The sequence below is a fragment of the Cnephaeus nilssonii genome (genome assembly GCF_951640355.1).
Source record: "Cnephaeus nilssonii genome assembly, chromosome: 17".
Classification (NCBI taxonomy): Eukaryota; Metazoa; Chordata; class Mammalia; order Chiroptera; family Vespertilionidae; genus Cnephaeus; species Cnephaeus nilssonii.
Window position 1 is genome coordinate 825,769 of NC_137088.1, and position 16,359 is coordinate 842,127.

Here is a 16,359-nt window from a genome sequence, read left to right on the forward strand (position 1 = left end):
CAGGACGGAGGGATCCACAAAAGACAATTCTCAGTGGGCAGGGGTTCCACTAAAGGACAGAGCATCATCCACCTTGAACAAAGTGGTCTTGCCTTCGAGTCACCATCTTGTACTGGAATAGGAGCTGCGAAAGATTCATCAAGAATACATTCGAGCTGAAACCGGTTTGGCTCAGTGGACAGAGCGTCGGCCTGCGGACTCAAGGGTCCCAGGTTCGATTCCGGTCAAGGGCATGTACCTTGGTTGCGGGCACATCCCCAGTAGGAGGTGTGCAGGAGGCAGCTGATCGATGTTTTTCTCTCATCGATGTTTCTAACTCTCTATCCCTCTCTCTACCTCTCTGTAAAAAATCAATAAAATTTAAAAAAATAAAAAAAAAGAATACATTCGATGTCTTTTCCCAAGAAGAGGAAAAGTTGGCTTGGTTTTTTAAAAGCCATCTGAAATCAGCTGCAATGATTTCACTAGTTTTGAATAGCGCTTTCAGAAAACAAGGCCAGGTTAAATCACTCCTCCCAGGTCTTCAGAGATCACCAAGGCCACTCAGAACGGTTTCTCTCCCTGGAGCCTCTGTTCCGAGCACCTACCTTCTCTGCGGCTCAGGCCACTCGCCACTTTACCCAAGTCCCCGCAGTGCAGGGCAACCCTGCACGCCCTCACGGCGTCAGCACCCACACAGGGCTGTGCTGCGATGCGAGGAGAACACGAAACTCCATTGAACCTGAGCTCCTCCACGCCCTCCTGCCTCTTGACCTTAGCAGTTAATAGCGAGACCTGTCGGAGAACCCAGGTCCGTCACCTCGCTCAGGCACAGGAAGCGCGGTGCACCAGGAGACGAAGGCGGGGCCAGCAGCTGGGATGCTCATTGGTGATGGGGGTAGAGGAGCCCTGGGTACAGACAGCATCCGGGACAGAGTCGGTCAGAGTCCACTTGGGCCTCTCCTCTTTATAAACACCTACTTTAGCTGGATAACAGGATTAGGTACAATATGCGAGGAAGGGGACGCAGTCTGGTGAGGAGGGTGTCGTTGCAATGCGGTCCAGACATGCCAGAGGCACAGCTTGGGAAAATCCCTTAGAGAGGGCAGGTGTGCGTTCACAAACTCACCCATCCACGGTCACTCCCCCGACACACACGCACACGCACACTCTCTCACTCACTCAATTTACTGACACTTTCTATCTCTGGTTTGTGGGGGAATAATTTGGCTTGGAGTCAGAAGACCACGTTTTAAGATCTCTGTGCCACGTAACAGTTCTGACTCTGAGCAGGTCATACAACGGCTCCTCGTCTCAGTCTCTTCCTCCATGAAGTGAGGGCACCTTTAAGGTGCCTTCCAGTCTCACATTCCTCACTGCCCCATCTCCGTCAAAGGCCCCACATCCCAGGAACCACAGTGTGGTTTTCACTCGGGCTCCAGCGCCCAGCTGCCCAGCAGGCCGCCCTCCCCTGCGAGGTGCCACCTGCTGGCAGAGCCTGGCCCGGGGTGGAGCAGCCGGTCTGAAGAAAAGGGTGATCTGAGTTGGCTGCCATATTCCGAAGGGGCGGGGAGGAGCGCAGGCGAAGAAAAAGCCTAACGGCCTACCCAAACCCTCCCACCAGGACCCAAAAGAGAATGCAGGCACTGCGGGAACTGCAATCCTGCCACCTGCAAACCTCACCGTCCTGCAGGTGCCCTCTCCACTGAGCCAATCCGGCTAGGGCTGGTTTTGTGTTAATTATGCAGAGAATGAGGAAGGCGGGAGTGACTTACTCCTTAGCAATTTTCGGCCACTCTTCCATTCTCAAAAGAAGTCACGTGTGTGCTAAGTCACGTCTTTGCACCCCTGCCTGTGGGCTCCTGCAGGCTGCTTCCGAGTAAGCAGGTCCCCCTGCTTCCCTTAGCAAACGTCAAATCCAGGGGTGTGAACACAATGCAGTACACAGAGGATGCCGTACAGAATGGCACCCCGAAGCCTGTGGAATTTTATTCACCAATGTCACCCCAATAATTCAATCCAATCGAAAAGAAAATGTGGACCCAGAGGCTGGTGCAGAGGGGAGGCAGAGGGACCTACAGTCTGACGCGGCTGTTCCTTTTGCCGCACACACCGAGGCGGCGGCCACCGGAGCGAGAGTGAGGGTCGGGCCCGGGCTGCTTCCGGCCGCTCTCCTGCTCCTGGATCCAAGGCCTGTGTTTCACCTGCGCCCGCCCCTCCTCGCTCACCCTTCCACCTTGACCGCGATGACTTTCTAATGAACTTGGTCTTAAAAAGAAAAAGGACCAAGGGGTCTGTTCCTCTCCAAATGCGGCGAAAGCTACCTGGATAGCCAACACCGGGGCCCAGCACAGACGAACCGGCACCTGCTGGCTCTCTGGTGCTCCAGTCCAGCGCAGAGCCGCGGACGTCATCGCAGCCAGGGAGGCACGGGCAGCCAGGGCACGCTGCCGCCAAACGCTCACCTCCCAGCCACCGCCATGCGTCAGGCTGTGGGTGAGGACTTCCGTCCGTCTTGCAAGGCTGAGCGTGCCCGGGTGAAGAGGAAGGTGCTTATGACCCAGAAGACTTGGATTCTAGACTCGCTGCCACTAGCAGCCGCGCCCTGCGCTTCACTCCTACTCACTCACAACTCACTTCAACGTCACCTCCTCGGTGAAGCCTCCTAGACTCTGACAGAAACATTCCGAGATGTTCTGAATTAAATCACAGACGGAGCACTGAGCCAGTGAATGGCTGTGGACAGCTAACACGACTGCCCGCCATCCTGACGCACGTTGGAGGTGAGAGGCCGCCTCCGGGCATTCAGGAGCCTGGCGCACTGCACACCGCACACGCGTGACTGTCAGGACTACGACCTGCACCCAATCAGAGCCAGTGCAGACTGAGCGCTCTCCAAGAGCTGGGCCCGCTCCGCCTTTGCCACCCTTCATCTACGGCCCATGACGTTCTTTCAGAGCACCCCCCCCCAACACAACGCATGGAAGTGCCTGTCAGCCCCAGGCCTGCGGGCACGCTGCCCGCCCTGGCCCTGCCCCTGCTCCACCCTGCCCCACCCCGCTCCTGGTCCACCCCCACGGCTGCTGCTGGCTTAGGCTCGTGCCCCAGGGCCCGGTCCTTTCTGGCTAGCTTTTGGCTCAATAAACCCTTTCTTTCAGAAGAGCTTTCTGCCCTGGAAGTTCTGTTCGTTTACAACCCCACCCCAAATGGCTCCTTCCTGCTTTGGCAACACTTCCCTTGCCCTGCCCTTCCTCGGGATTCGGGAGCTGCAGCATAACCGTGTGTCTATGTGCCTTTCCTGGGAGCGCCTGAGGGCGGGAGTCACCCTGTCCACGCTGCCATTCGGGTCCAGCCCAGCGCTTGGCACACACTGCGCAGGCTCTCGTGGCCGACGGGTGAATTCCTTCTGCACTGATGCTGAACCACGTGACCTCATCTTCCCACTCGCCTAGGCAGGTGCTGATCTGAAATGTCCCTCGGGCTAAAGATGAGGAAAGTGCAGGAATTCCCTCCCAGGCCTCTGGTCAAGGTGGTCTCCGAGGCTCTTTATCAGACCCCAGAGGACAGACACGCCAAGCCTCGTGGGAGCTGGCTCCGCCCCAGGGCCGACCTGGGCGGAGGCACTGGCAGATGGGTCCAGGCTTTGGGTTTGCTGTGCTCCACAACTGGCTGCCCTGCATTCCTTATCCGTTACTAAGGCAACAAAGCTACTTTCCAGATGGACCCACTGTTCCCTGGTACTGTCTCAGGAGACAATTTCTATAAATCATCATGACAACACAAGTCCATAATTCTACTGGTCACAATGATCGTGACACTCATAAAAGCTGAAGGCTGTAAAATTGCTATCTCTTTACTTACCCGCAAAAACACTTTAAAACCACATTCAACTAAATTTTAGAAACATTTCTTAGTACATGAGAATCATGATTCTCCCTGATTAACTTTCCAAAGTTGGAATGCAAACAGACAAGTGAAAAAAACTGGAGCAATTCACATCGGGACCCACAAAAACGGAGGCCACACCAGTGGCCCAGCCCACATCACCCATCTAAAGCAAGCGATTTGTGGAAACACCCTGTCACCCATCACAGTCCTCCGGTCGGCGTTAGCTCGGCTCACCGGGCCCAGAAAGCAGGCCTGTGGCCTCCTGAGGAAGGCAGTGTCTCGGCAGCAGCCCAGACCAGACGCTCAGGTGTTTGTCACTGGTTTTCCGAATCCTCCAAGGCCTTTCAGCCAGAGGGCGAAAGGGTAAAAGTGAGGGGGGGGGGGTGCAAGGGAAGAACCTCCTTTAAAGCGGAACAGCTGTCCTGCGCTGCACTCCTTTCAAAGACTATTAGATGCTCTCATTGCAGTAAGGTGAGGAGAAGTGTTTACGGGCGAGAACAATGTGAGACAGTGCTGAGCATACAGTAAGTTTCTCTTTAGTTGTGTACATACAGAATTCTCAGTAAATCTCCGTACTGTTCAGCCGGGAAGATGAGAAAAGCCAGAGTGAGAGTAAGTGGGGAGGAAGCAATAAGGCAAAGGAGCTTCACGAACGGCACTGCTCCAGCTGTCAGTGCAGCAGGCCCTCAACGACCACGGTTTGTCATATGCTGCACAGTTTATTGGTGTACAGGCCCTGAAACGGTCAGGATTTGGGATTTATGAAGTTTCACACCAGACATTTCCCACCATAAACTGACATTCCCCGCTGACGGGAGACCGCCGATGGCTCCAGCAAAGGAAGAAAAAGGAGGAAGCGAGAGAAGAACGGAGGTAGGGCCTGTGCACGGGCCCCAGCTCTCAGCTCTCCGGGGCCCAGGGCGGCTTCTGGGGAGCAGCAGCACGCACGGGGTCCGTCACCGTCACCACACACAGCCCACAGGGAGCCCTTTCTCACGGCTGTGCTCCGATGGGATGGGGTCCCTGGGGAGGGAGACTTCCATCTTACTGTGTCCCCCCCTTTGTATCATGTGACTGTACTGCCTGTTCCAAACGAGTACAAAGAGTGTTTAACTATCAAAGTGCACAGATGACGTTCACATTAGGGAAAGGGTATTCTAGAATTCAGAGAAGAAACAACACATTTTGTCCAAAATCCATCTCTCTCTGCAGCCCCTCGGCGAGGCCAGTCCTCACACAGGCTCGGGGCCTGGCCCGGCCGAGGCAGGCCCACAGCTCTACAGCATCTGCTTCCTTCCAAACCAGACAAACCCTCTTTCTACATTTCTTAGACGATACTGAACAAAAAGAGATGGCCAGGCTTCAGAAAACTTCCGTACCCTCTGCATCCCTGCCGAAAGAGCCGCAATCTATAAACTAAATGAAAGCCCTGGACAGAGCCCTGGGAACCTTAACCAGCGCTGGAAAGCTCCCTGCATTCAACTTCATTTCCTGCATTGGCAACAAGAGAGCGAACAGAAGATAAACAGAGAAGATGAGATCTTATGCAAAGAAAAAGAACCACCTCCAGCATCCTGCACTCGCACAGCAGCGCCCCCTGCGGGGAACAACTGCATGCACAGCACACGCTTCCCCCGAACAAGCCCACAGCATGCCCACACCACCCATGGCGAAGCCCCCCAGCGCGGAACTGGCTGCGAAGGCCAATGCGCCCTCTCCACCTCTGGAGTCAGCAGCTGCATCGTGCACGCTGGGAGACAGCAGCTGAGAAACAGCATCATCTGGGGCTGTGAAACCTCCAAGGCCAGGAACCATTCTTTGGAGGTTAGGCTCGGGGAAGTCAGGGTTAGATGGATACTTTTCCAGGGTGTGTGTGTGTGTGGGGGGGGGGGGGGGGGGATAACATCTTTCTTAATCTCATGTGAATTACTTGATTAGAGCCCAAAATGACAAAATTATGAGGAATCCCACATGGCCAAGTTTCACAGACTTGCCCGTGGATGTCGACTGTTTGATGGACACTGTCTATGCCCAAAGCTCTACCCCACAGGCAACTGGGGGCCAACGGCTGGCGGCAGCGAACTGTGAGGGAGGGGCTGCCTCTCTCCTGGAGCACAGGTGACGTCCGCGCCGCCCGAAGCCGGCAGCCGTTCCACTCCGTCCCACCAGCGCAGGGGACATTCCCGGGTGGGCACGAGTAGGCGGAGAGTTAATACCATGCAATCATCATGCAGTAACAATAATTAATAAGTAAAATTATAAGAATAAACTGTTTTACATACTCACAACTGCAAATCTACTTTTGCCCACTCCTGTACATACTAACAAATAAGACCCCATGCACGCAGTAGATGTAACTGCTTTCTCCTCCTCACACCAAATGATGATTAACTGTGGCTGGAGCCTTTACACACACAAGGCACACTTCAAACAAAACATTAAGGACAGTGGATAGTGACAGCCTTCTGCTAAGCAATTCACTGTTTGAAAGTCAGCTCCACCTAACCCTCAGGGTTCCTTGCTGGGTAGAATGGCATGCAACGAAGTCATCACCAGCCTCCTTAAGCTGGACACAAGACATGCCTTAGCTGCGGAAAACACACAGTTAGAAGTTATACGTTTTTCATGCCAACAAGTCAATGATGAACAAGGAGAATTAAAGTCTGGATGGAACCAAAGCACAAGCTCTTTGCCTCTCGGATGCGGACTCAAAAGCCACAGCACACACAGCCCGGCAGGTTCCTACCGCGGGACGTGGCCGGCTTAGGTCTCTCTCGCTCCTGGACCGGAGCCTTTGGCGAAAGTGGAGGAAGTCCTCGGGACTTGGTGGGTCTCATGTAGCCTTTCAGCGGCTCTGCCACTCTCTTTTCTTCCCTCTTCCCGTCACCCAGAGCCTCCGGTTCAGCCTGTGCTGCCACGTCCTCAGGTGCCTCCGAGGCCTTCTCTTTGGGTTCTGGGAGCTGGAGGCCCCGGCAAGCAGTCACTTCGGCCTTACCCACCGCACTCGCGGGGGCAGCTCCCGCCTGGCCGTCCACACACCGTGACTGGAGTTCTGGTGCCGGCAAGGAAGCATCTGCTAATGCTGTGATCTCCGAAGCCAGGCTAATTCCTTCCGACTTGTCCTTTTCACTTTTTGGAGTCAAAAGAGTCATATCCATCTCCTTATTCAAACCAGTAGGGCCCCTGGACCCTCTGCCTTCAGCATTTTGGTCCTCACAGAAAAGGGGCTTTTGTGCTTTGTCTCCCGGGAAGTCGGGAGTATGACCGGAAGCAGAACCCTCCTCAGCCTCTCTCTCTGTGTTCACTGGAGACGCTGGAACGTGACTCCCACCGGCACGCACCCCGAGGCCTCCGAGCTCGCGTGGCGGGCTCTGGGCTTCTGTGGGCACTGCAGGACGGTGGCCCTTGGCTGGTTCTGTGATTTTCTCTCCTGGATGCTTAGCTGCCCCCCTGGGCACTGACTCGGATTCTCCCCCCACATGCCCTCCGTCTCTCCCTGCTCCGTTTTCCACGGGATCAGCAAGCTCACCTCTATTCTCAAGACAGCTGTCCCCAGGGCGCGGCCCTGCTTCTGCGGCTGCTGCGAGAGCCAGGGCACCTCCTCCGGGGCTTGTGAAGGGCAGGGCGGCGGCGGAGGCCGCGGCTCTTGCCTGCTCGGGGACCCCACCTTTGCTGCAATGACCCACCACTAATTCGGAGGCCGGGGCCAGAGCTGTCCCTTGCCTGCTTTCTGCCAAGGTGCCTGGAGAGGACTCGCCTCCCTTTACTAACTGAGGACTAGGGGCGGGCAGTTTCTCACAGGCTGCTGAATCCAGAGCCCTGGGAGGGGCTGACCTACTCATGCCCTCTGATGGCGTTCGGGGGCAGGTAAATGTAATATTTCTGTTTTCATCCACGTGGCCCATTCCTTCCATTCTGTGGTCTCCTGTGGCTGCCCTGGGAACATGTCTTTTTGTTGCATCTGTCTTATTCTCTTTGCTTTTCCCATCGTCACTCCTTTTACCTGGGCTGTCCCTCCCTGCAGGGTGCCCCTGGGCGGCCTCTGCCTTCTGCTCCGCAGGTGGGACTGAAGGAACGAGCCCTGCCCCCTGGCTTTGGTCTTGGCAGCTCACAGCTGTCACCTTGGTAGCTGCTTCAGTAACAGCAGAATCCTTGACTGTGTTTGTTTTGTTCCCAAGAGCCCCAAGCTCAACAGAATTAACCTCGGTATTTCCACCCTTTCGGTCAACTCCCTCCACTGTGGGTGCCTTCGCTGTCTGTGAGCACAGAGGCTCGTGACTCATGGGGAGAGTGAGGCCTGAATCCTTGTGCTGATGGGCAGTGCCGCCAGCACCTCCATCCCTCCCTGGGAGAGGTGGGCTGAGGGCTTCCTCCTTGCTCTCCCCACTAGCAAGCTGTGCAGAATAATTACTTTTAAACTTTTTGTTTTTGCCTTCACTGCTTCTTTTTTTAGGCCTTTCAGAAACCCTGGGAGCTGCCTCGCGATCCATCCACGGACACTTTCCTTCTCTGCTCTGCTTACTGACACCCAGATCGATGGCCACAGCTCCTCTGTCTGCTGCAGCGCCGGAAGGCGGAGTCATGCCTGACCTAGTTTCCAAAGGAACCAACATCTGCAAGGTGCTTGCTGCACTAGGGTCCGTCTCCTTAGGCCCCCCCTTGACCACTGCCTCACGGTCCGTCTCCTTAGGCCCCCCCTTGACCACTGCCTCACGGTCCGTCTCCTTAGGAGCCCCCTTGACCACCGCCTCACGGTCCGTCTCCTTAGGCCTCCCCTTGACCACTGCCTCACAGTCCGTCTCCTTAGGCCCCCCCTTGACCACTGCCTCACGGTCCGTCTCCTTAGGAGCCCCCTTGACCACTGCCTCACGGTCCGTCTCCTTAGGCCTCCCCTTGACCACTGCCTCACAGTCCGTCTCCTTAGGCCCCCCCTTGACCACTGCCTCACGGTCCGTCTCCTTAGGAGCCCCCTTGACCACTGCCTCACGGTCCGTCTCCTTAGGAGCCCCCTTGACCACTGCCTCACAGTCCGTCTCCTTAGGCCCCCCCTTGACCACTGCCTCACGGTCCGTCTCCTTAGGAGCCCCCTTGACCACTGCCTCACGGTCCGTCTCCTTAGGAGCCCCCTTGACCACTGCCTTAGGGTCCGTCTCCTTAGGAGCCCCCTTGACCACTGCCTCACGGTCCGTCTCCTTAAGAGCCCCCTTGACCACTGCCTCACGGTCCGTCTCCTTAGGAGCCCCCTTGACCACCGCCTCACGGTCCGTCTCCTTAGGCCCCCCCTTGACCACTGCCTCAGGGTCCGTCTCCTTAGGAGCCCCCTTGACCACTGCCTCACGATCCGTCTCCTTAGGAGTCCCCTTGACCACTGCCTCACGGTCCGTCTCCTTAGGAGCCCCCTTGACCACCGCCTCACGGTCCGTCTCCTTAGGAGCCCCCTTGACCACTGCCTCAGGGTCCGTCTCCTTAGGAGCCCCCTTGACCACCGCCTCACGGTCCGTCTCCTTAGGAGCCCCCTTGACCACTGCCTCAGGGTCCGTCTCCTTAGGAGCCCCCTTGACCACTGCCTCACGGTCCGTCTCCTTAGGAGCCCCCTTGACCACTGCCTCACGGTCCGTCTCCTTAGGGCCCCCCTTGACCACTGCCTCACGGTCCGTCTCCTTAGGAGCCCCCTTGACCACTGCCTCACGGTCCGTCTCCTTAGGAGCCCCCTTGACCACTGCCTCACGGTCCGTCTCCTTAGGCCCCCCCTTGACCACTGCCTCACGGTCCGTCTCCTTAGGAGCCCCCTTGACCACTGCCTCAGGGAGAGCAGCCGTGGTCCCCGGCTGCCTGGAAGAACGCAGCCTCAGCTCCTCCCGCGAGCCCCCAGCAATCGTCCCTTCGGTCTTCGGGGCTGGCTCACTGGGCCCAAGGGCAGCTCTGCCGTCCTGGCTGTCTGGAAGGACCGGCAGCTCAGCCCTTGCTTTTGCCTTCCCAGAACTCGCTCTCACTTTCCCAGAACTCCCCCTTCCCTTCCGGCTTTTGCCATCACCTGCTGTTCTCTTAAGGGGGTCACTCCCGGGCCCAGGAACCTGACTCCTGCCCTGTGGCAGCTGCTCAGAAGCTAAGATGCTCATCTCTGGTCCTTGCGAGGGAAAAGCTTCCTTGTTAAGTTCTTTCACACCCTCAGCTGCTTCAGAGAACTCTTTTCGTTTGTCCGTCTGCAGCGTGGCCATTGTCCTTTCATCATTCCCTTCTTTCAGGCTGCTTTCTAACGGGTTATTGGCTGTCAAAGTGCGTGTCGGATTAGGCAATTCTTTGGCTGCTGGGGGTTTTAAAACTCGCCCCATAGCCTCTTGGTCCTCCTGGGCTCTGACCTCCAAAGGAACTTCTGTTTTGCGGGCAGAAACTTCCGTCAGGGGCCCTTTCAGTCTGAGAGGGCCTACCTCCTGGCCTTCACCCCCCGGGCTCGCCAGGTGGGGAGCAGTCTGTGGTCTGCACTCCCCTTGCTGCAGAGAGTCCCTGCCTTGGCTCTGTGGTTCTGACTTGTTACCTTTGACCTCTGCCTCTGTGCTCAGCTTGAGCTGAGAACTCACTGCGGCTTTAGGGGGTTCTTCCGAAGGACAAGAAGGAACACGGGGGCGTTCCGAGACAACGCTCTCCGCTGCCAGTGCGGCTGTCCTGGAGTCGACCCCACAATCCTTTCTCGGGCTTTCTCTGGATGCCAGGCCGTATTTCACGCCCACAGTGGCAGACTGGCTGGGGAGAACACCCGGTTTCTGTGGGTCAGCTGCAGAGGGATGACCGTGAGCCTCTTTGGCACTGTCATCATCCCAAGGCCCCCCAACCTGGGGTTGAGAATATCTCTTTTGCTTTGGTTTCTTCTTTTTCTTCTTCGCCATCATTGCTGTGCTGTCTACATCCCAGGCCTCCCTGCCAAGATCCCTCTGTGTTTCAAGGAGGTCATCATGAATGGTTTTCCTCTGGTTCCCAGGCTCAGCGCAGGAAAATGAACCAGAGACCCAGCCCGCCTCAGGCAAAGAGCAGGGGCCCAGCCCGGGATCGAGAGTCTTCCGTGAAGAGTCTCCCAGCAGCTCGGGAGGAACCCGGGCAGGCCTGGGACGGGCGACCCTGCGGTCCCTGGGTCTGCACACTTGTTTGGCTTGTGTGGGAAGGGTACCTGCAATACACGAAGATGGCCAAGATTCCAAACAGAAAACTCCTTGTTATTGTTTCTTTTAAAAAGTCCCCTTATTGGCTCATTTAAGTAGTCTATTTTCACCAATCCACATAATAATTCATTTAGGAAAAGTTATTTTTCTGAAACATTTCTCACCCTGAACTGGGATTAGCAAATATTTAACAAAGATCATCATCTTAAATATTTTTTCAAACATATTTACAAAGTATTTAAAACTGGAGAAAAGAAATTCAGAGATTTCTTAACCCCTATAATAAGCATTTACTGCCTATGACTCTCATCTGATACTTGTTTATATTTGTCATTATTTTTATTAGGCACATAATTCCCAATTCTGCAATAAAATGGTAAGCTCCTATTTATTTTTGGTGACATTTATTTATTAATTGAATAAAATACATATGATCTTGGTCAGAATTTGTAATTCTAAGAGTCTGTCACCAATATTATACTAATCAGTTATCAAACTAACCAGATAAATTCTGGGAAACAGACCAGACTTATACTACTAAAGGAGAAAAAGAGGAAGAAAAGGAAAAGAAAAAGATACTGAATTCATATTTGGGCCAGAGAAATAATTTCATCGTTCCAGAACCAGAACCTCCTGCTTCAAAAGACAAATGTGTTAGATTTCAATTTGTTCCCAAATGTACTTCCTCCAAAGTCAGAGAACTACACATAATGCCAGCGGGACAACGAAGGAACACAACTGGGAGAAACACCCTCGGAAATGTTCCAGGAAGTCACGGCTCCGGCCGCCTGCCTCCACGACAGGCTGCGAGGATCTGAGTCCTAGAAAGGGCCCGTTAGAGCAGGTCTAGGACCGTTCTTGTCAGGTCCGACCCAGGAAGTGACCAGAGCATAGTAAACACTCACACAGCATCTCTTGTTTTTCCTCACCCACCCAACCCCTCCAAATCTTACGCTTTATTTAATACCTCAGATCAATAACTGCTTCTCTTAAAAAAAACTGCTAGGCTTGCGTACCCTACAGCATTTATAACATTTAATTTGGCAATTAACCAGTAGCTACTAGTATTTGGTGCCATCTCTTAAACTAATTCAATTACATAAATCTTTGGTTTCAGTGTTCATGCCTGGGCACTTCTCTTCCCATCCAGGCTGTAATATAGTAACAGAAGGGCAGGGGCCCAGACTTAGCTATCTCTATGCTTTAGCATGGTGTGTTTTGTACATATTAAGAACTTGATAAATCTTTATTGATATGCTGAGTCACTAAAACAACATTTTTTAAAAAACCTAAACTTAATTTTGCTCCCTGTTGGTGCTAGCTCCTTCAGTGTGCAAAGCTCTAGGACTGTAAGTGAAATAAATCCCAGTCCCTGCCCTCCAGTTCACATGCTCCTCGGTCATGGAAAAGCACGCAGAGACTCAAGATGATAATCGCATGCACACGTTTCTGGCTCACAATAAAGAACATGTACCTTGAAGTTCACTAAGTGGTCGGACCTGAAGGGAGGAAGCCTCTGGGAGCGAGGGTAAGACATGAGAATTATCTGGAAAACTTGTGAGGCTGAGGTGGAGCCCGAGATCGTGCGTTTCGGACGCGCTCCCGGGCGACGCCGACGCGGCCGGGCTGTGACACTGTGACTAGGGCGTTCACGGAACACGGACCAACATACTCCTCTCACAGCGGGGCAAACTCGGGCCGTTCGGGAACCTGCCTGAGACCACCGGACAGAATGGGGACAGCGGACCTGCACGGGTGTCCTGGGTTGGCGTGGTGATCACTGGAAAGTAGGTAACAAGCTGACTTTCTGCCCAAACAAGACCAACTCTGGAGAACTGACCTCATCACCGGGGCCGCTGCCCACCGCCTGCCACCAGCACCCACCCTCCCCGTGGCAGCGCTTCCAGAGTCCACTGCACTTCCCGACCCACCTGCGGGCTCCGCAGGCTCCGAAGGCTGGCCGCTGAAAGGCTTGCTTTGCTCTGGTTCCTCTAGCACAGGGGCCTTGTCTGTGGGCACGCTGAACTGGCCGCCGGCTGTGCCTGGTTCTGAAGGTACAGAAAAACCACACAGGTCTCAGAGAAGCACGACTCCAGCTGGCTCTCCGCCCTCCGGAGACTGGACGCAGAAAGGCCGGAGTGAGGCGCTGCAGTTGGGGCAGCGGACAGGGGAGCGGTGTGGGAAGGTGGAACTGGAGGGGCTTCTGTCTGTCTGTTTTTAAAATGAGGGAAATAGCAAATGTTGGCATGCTGGCGGGAAGGGTCCACGGGACAGGAGAGGCCTGGCTGAGCGCTATGTGGCCGGAGCCTTGCCCTGTGCCACAAAGGCTGTGGGCTGATCGCTGGCTGCAGATTCAATCCCCAGTCGGGCACATGGGGGAGGCAACCAACCGATGTTTCTCTCACATCAATGTTTCTCTCATCTTTCTCTCCCCCCTCCTTCCTCTCTCACTAAAAACATCAACAGAAGCAGAGAGAGAGAGAGAGAGAGAGAGAGAGAGAGAGAGAGAGAGAGAGAGAGAATGAGCAGAGCGATATACAAGAAGAGCAAGAAGAGATGGGATCTAGTACAAAATAGAGAGGTGGCCTTAATCAGAAGCAGGGATGTTGACTCCCAGTAGCAGGAGGGGCAGAGTCTCTGGGCACAGACACAAGCAGTTAGGTAGATGAGGAGCGAGGTGGTGAATGTCCCCTCTTACTGCTTCCTGATCTATAAGAAAAACAAGATGAGCAGAGAGCAAGGATGAAGAGGTGTTGGAGGAGGGTGAAGGTGAGAAGTGATGTCTGGGAGAGGAGGAATGTGTGCAGATGTGCGAAGTACTGTGTTTATTTTATCTGGCATGTGCGTGTCCCGTGCCCTGCCGGAATCTGCGCCCTGGTAGACAGAAATGCTGAGAAAATGTGAGCCATACCTGGTGAGATCATGGAAGCAGGTACAGCTGAAGGCCCCTCGCTCTGGAGAGACGCTAACTGGAAAGCCTCACTCAGTTTTCCTGGTGTCCGTGCAATTCCCATGTCCTTCACTGGAACGGGGGCCCCCTCTGCTTCTGAAGGCGGTGCAACATCCTTAGCCAGGGGTGTCTCTGTTTCTGGGGGCAGAGGCCCAGCCTTGCCCGGGGCCACCTCTGTTTCTGGGGGCGGAGCCACGTCCTTGCCCGGGGCCACCTCTGTTTCTGGGGGCGGAGCCATGTCCTTGCCCGGGGCCACCTCTGTTTCTGGGGGCGGAGCCATGTCCTTGCCCGGGGCCACCACTGTTTCTGGGGGCGGAGCCATGTCCTTGCCCGGGGCCACCTCTGTTTCTGGGGGCGGAGCCATGTCCTTGCCCGGGGCCACCACTGTTTCTGGGGGCGGAGCCATGTCCTTGCCCGGGGCCACCTCTGTTTCTGGGGGCGGAGCCACGTCCTTGCCCAGGGCCACCTCTGTTTCTGGGGGCGGAGCCACGTCCTTGCCCAGGGCCACCACTGTTTCTGGGGGCGGAGCCATGTCCTTGCCCAGGGCCACCTGTGTTTCTGGGGGCGGAGCCACGTCCTTGCCCGGGGCCACCACTGTTTCTGGGGGCGGAGCCACGTCCTTGCCCGGGGCCACCTGTGTCTCTGAGGACAAGGCCAACTCCTTGGCTGTGGGTGATACAATGTCCTTAGCCAACGCCACCTCCATTTCTGTGAGTGAGATCACGCCTTCAGCTGGAGCCACGTCCACGTTGATGGGAGGTGCCCTCTCTGTCTCTCTGAATAGTATGCTGTCCCTGGCTGGGGTTTCCTTTGGTTCTACAGGGAGTACCACGTCCGTGTCTACAGCCATGTCTGACTCAGTGGATGATTCCGTGTTCTTGGCAAATGACACATCTTCTTTGGTAGGCGATGCCACGTCTCTGGCCAACGCCACCTCTGTTCCTGGGACTGGTGCCAGGTCCTGAGCCAGGGCCACCTCTGTTTCTCCAGACGGTGTCATGCCAGCAGCCTGCAGGCCCATCATCATCTCCAGGGCTCTGGTTGATGCCCTCTCTCCTTCTGATGCCATGTCTCCCTCCCTGGCTGGCTCTAAGGGAAACACGTTGGAAATTTAGGAGCCATCAGAGTCTGCTCAGAGCTCTGCACTCAAAACTCACTTTCTTAGAGCACAGGAATAGCTGCTTTTGTGACCCCAACACCCCAAACATGACTAAGAAGCTGGCAGGTTAATGCATCTGCGCCCACTCTGACAGTCCCAATACTTAAAAGACTAGGCTATAAAAAAAAAAAGAAAGAAAAAAAAAGACTAGGCTATTGGGAGAACAGACAATGGAGGAGAAAAGGCAAAGAAGAAAGAAAACACCCAATGTTTAAAAAAACAATACAGGTATATAATTACGGTCAGAAAGGGAATACGGGACCCTAGAATTTGAAATCTGCACCAAATTAAAAAGGGATTTTCTTTGCCCATTAATCCCAAGTCTTATATTTCAACTACACCTTCTTTCCTCTAGCTGTGAAATCAGCAATACAAGTTTAAAAATATTTGTGACAATTCTGACATTTTTGTCTATACTGTTGTATGCTGCTAAAAAATACGTCTGATGCTTTATATTGATTATTGATACTGCAACCACACACCGATAAAGAGGGGCTCTAATACGTACCTGCTGTGGGCTGCAGAGGTGGCGTGGCCCCGGGGGAAGTGAAGACCCCCACACGGGGTGAGTTCGGGGCTTCCACGGGCCAGCCCTGAGGTACAACTGCTTCAGGAGTAAACGTGTCGCAGGGAAGATGACCTAATAGTGGAACACAAACACACATGTCAGCACTGGGGGAGGAGGTATCTGACGTTGAAGCGAGCTTTATATGCTGCCATAGCATGCGACCTCGGGCCATGGAGACAAAGCAGAGTCCTGAGGCCAACACTGCTGACGGTCTCCAGCTTTCTGGCTAATCAGCAGGCTGTGCGTGTCGCCATACCCCTGGAGTGCTATGAGGCAACCTCCCAGAGTGCATTTCAAAGATTCAGCATCACCGCTGATACAACATAATGTTTAGTAAGGAACTGTGGGTCTTAATTTTCTCACCCATAAAAAGAGATTAACACCTCCTTTTCCAATGTTAGAAACAATTTTGTGGAAATGCTTTGTAAATTATTAAGAACTAGATAATGTCAAAATATTATTATTGTGCTGTCCACTGCCAGACTTAATAGTGTATTTAATAACCCCTTGCCATCAAGATTATTACAATTTAGCTAGAGAGGCAAGATCTTGGACATAGATCAAATAATACAGAAGATATAATATGAACGAGATGCTATAAGAGTTTAAAATCAACCATGAGGACCAGAATAGTCACAGAAAGCTTCAGAGAAGCAAGAGC

General features: G+C 54.2%; 2 protein-coding genes across 4 annotated transcripts in view; both read right to left on the reverse strand.

The window, feature by feature from the left end:
* LOC307113808 (microtubule-associated protein 4-like) overlaps positions 1–16,359 on the reverse strand; it is a 115,894-nt gene that overhangs the window by 21,715 nt on the left and 77,820 nt on the right. For all 3 annotated transcript variants that reach the window (XM_079795745.1, XM_079795746.1, XM_079795744.1), the window contains exons 6-8: positions 15,639–15,770; positions 13,933–15,060; positions 12,953–13,069 (exon numbers count right to left, since the gene is read on the reverse strand). In XM_079795745.1, coding sequence (XP_079651871.1) covers positions 12,953–13,069; positions 13,933–15,060; positions 15,639–15,770 — 1,377 coding nt within the window. The remainder of the gene's footprint in view (positions 1–12,952; positions 13,070–13,932; positions 15,061–15,638; positions 15,771–16,359) is intronic.
* Positions 1,681–11,222, reverse strand: LOC307113802 (uncharacterized protein; the record flags this gene model as incomplete). The annotated part of the gene is made up of 2 exons (XM_079795736.1): positions 1,681–11,071; positions 11,186–11,222. 2 exons carry the CDS (start codon positions 11,220–11,222, stop codon positions 6,576–6,578), a joined length of 4,533 nt encoding a protein of 1,510 aa, XP_079651862.1. The 3' UTR covers positions 1,681–6,575.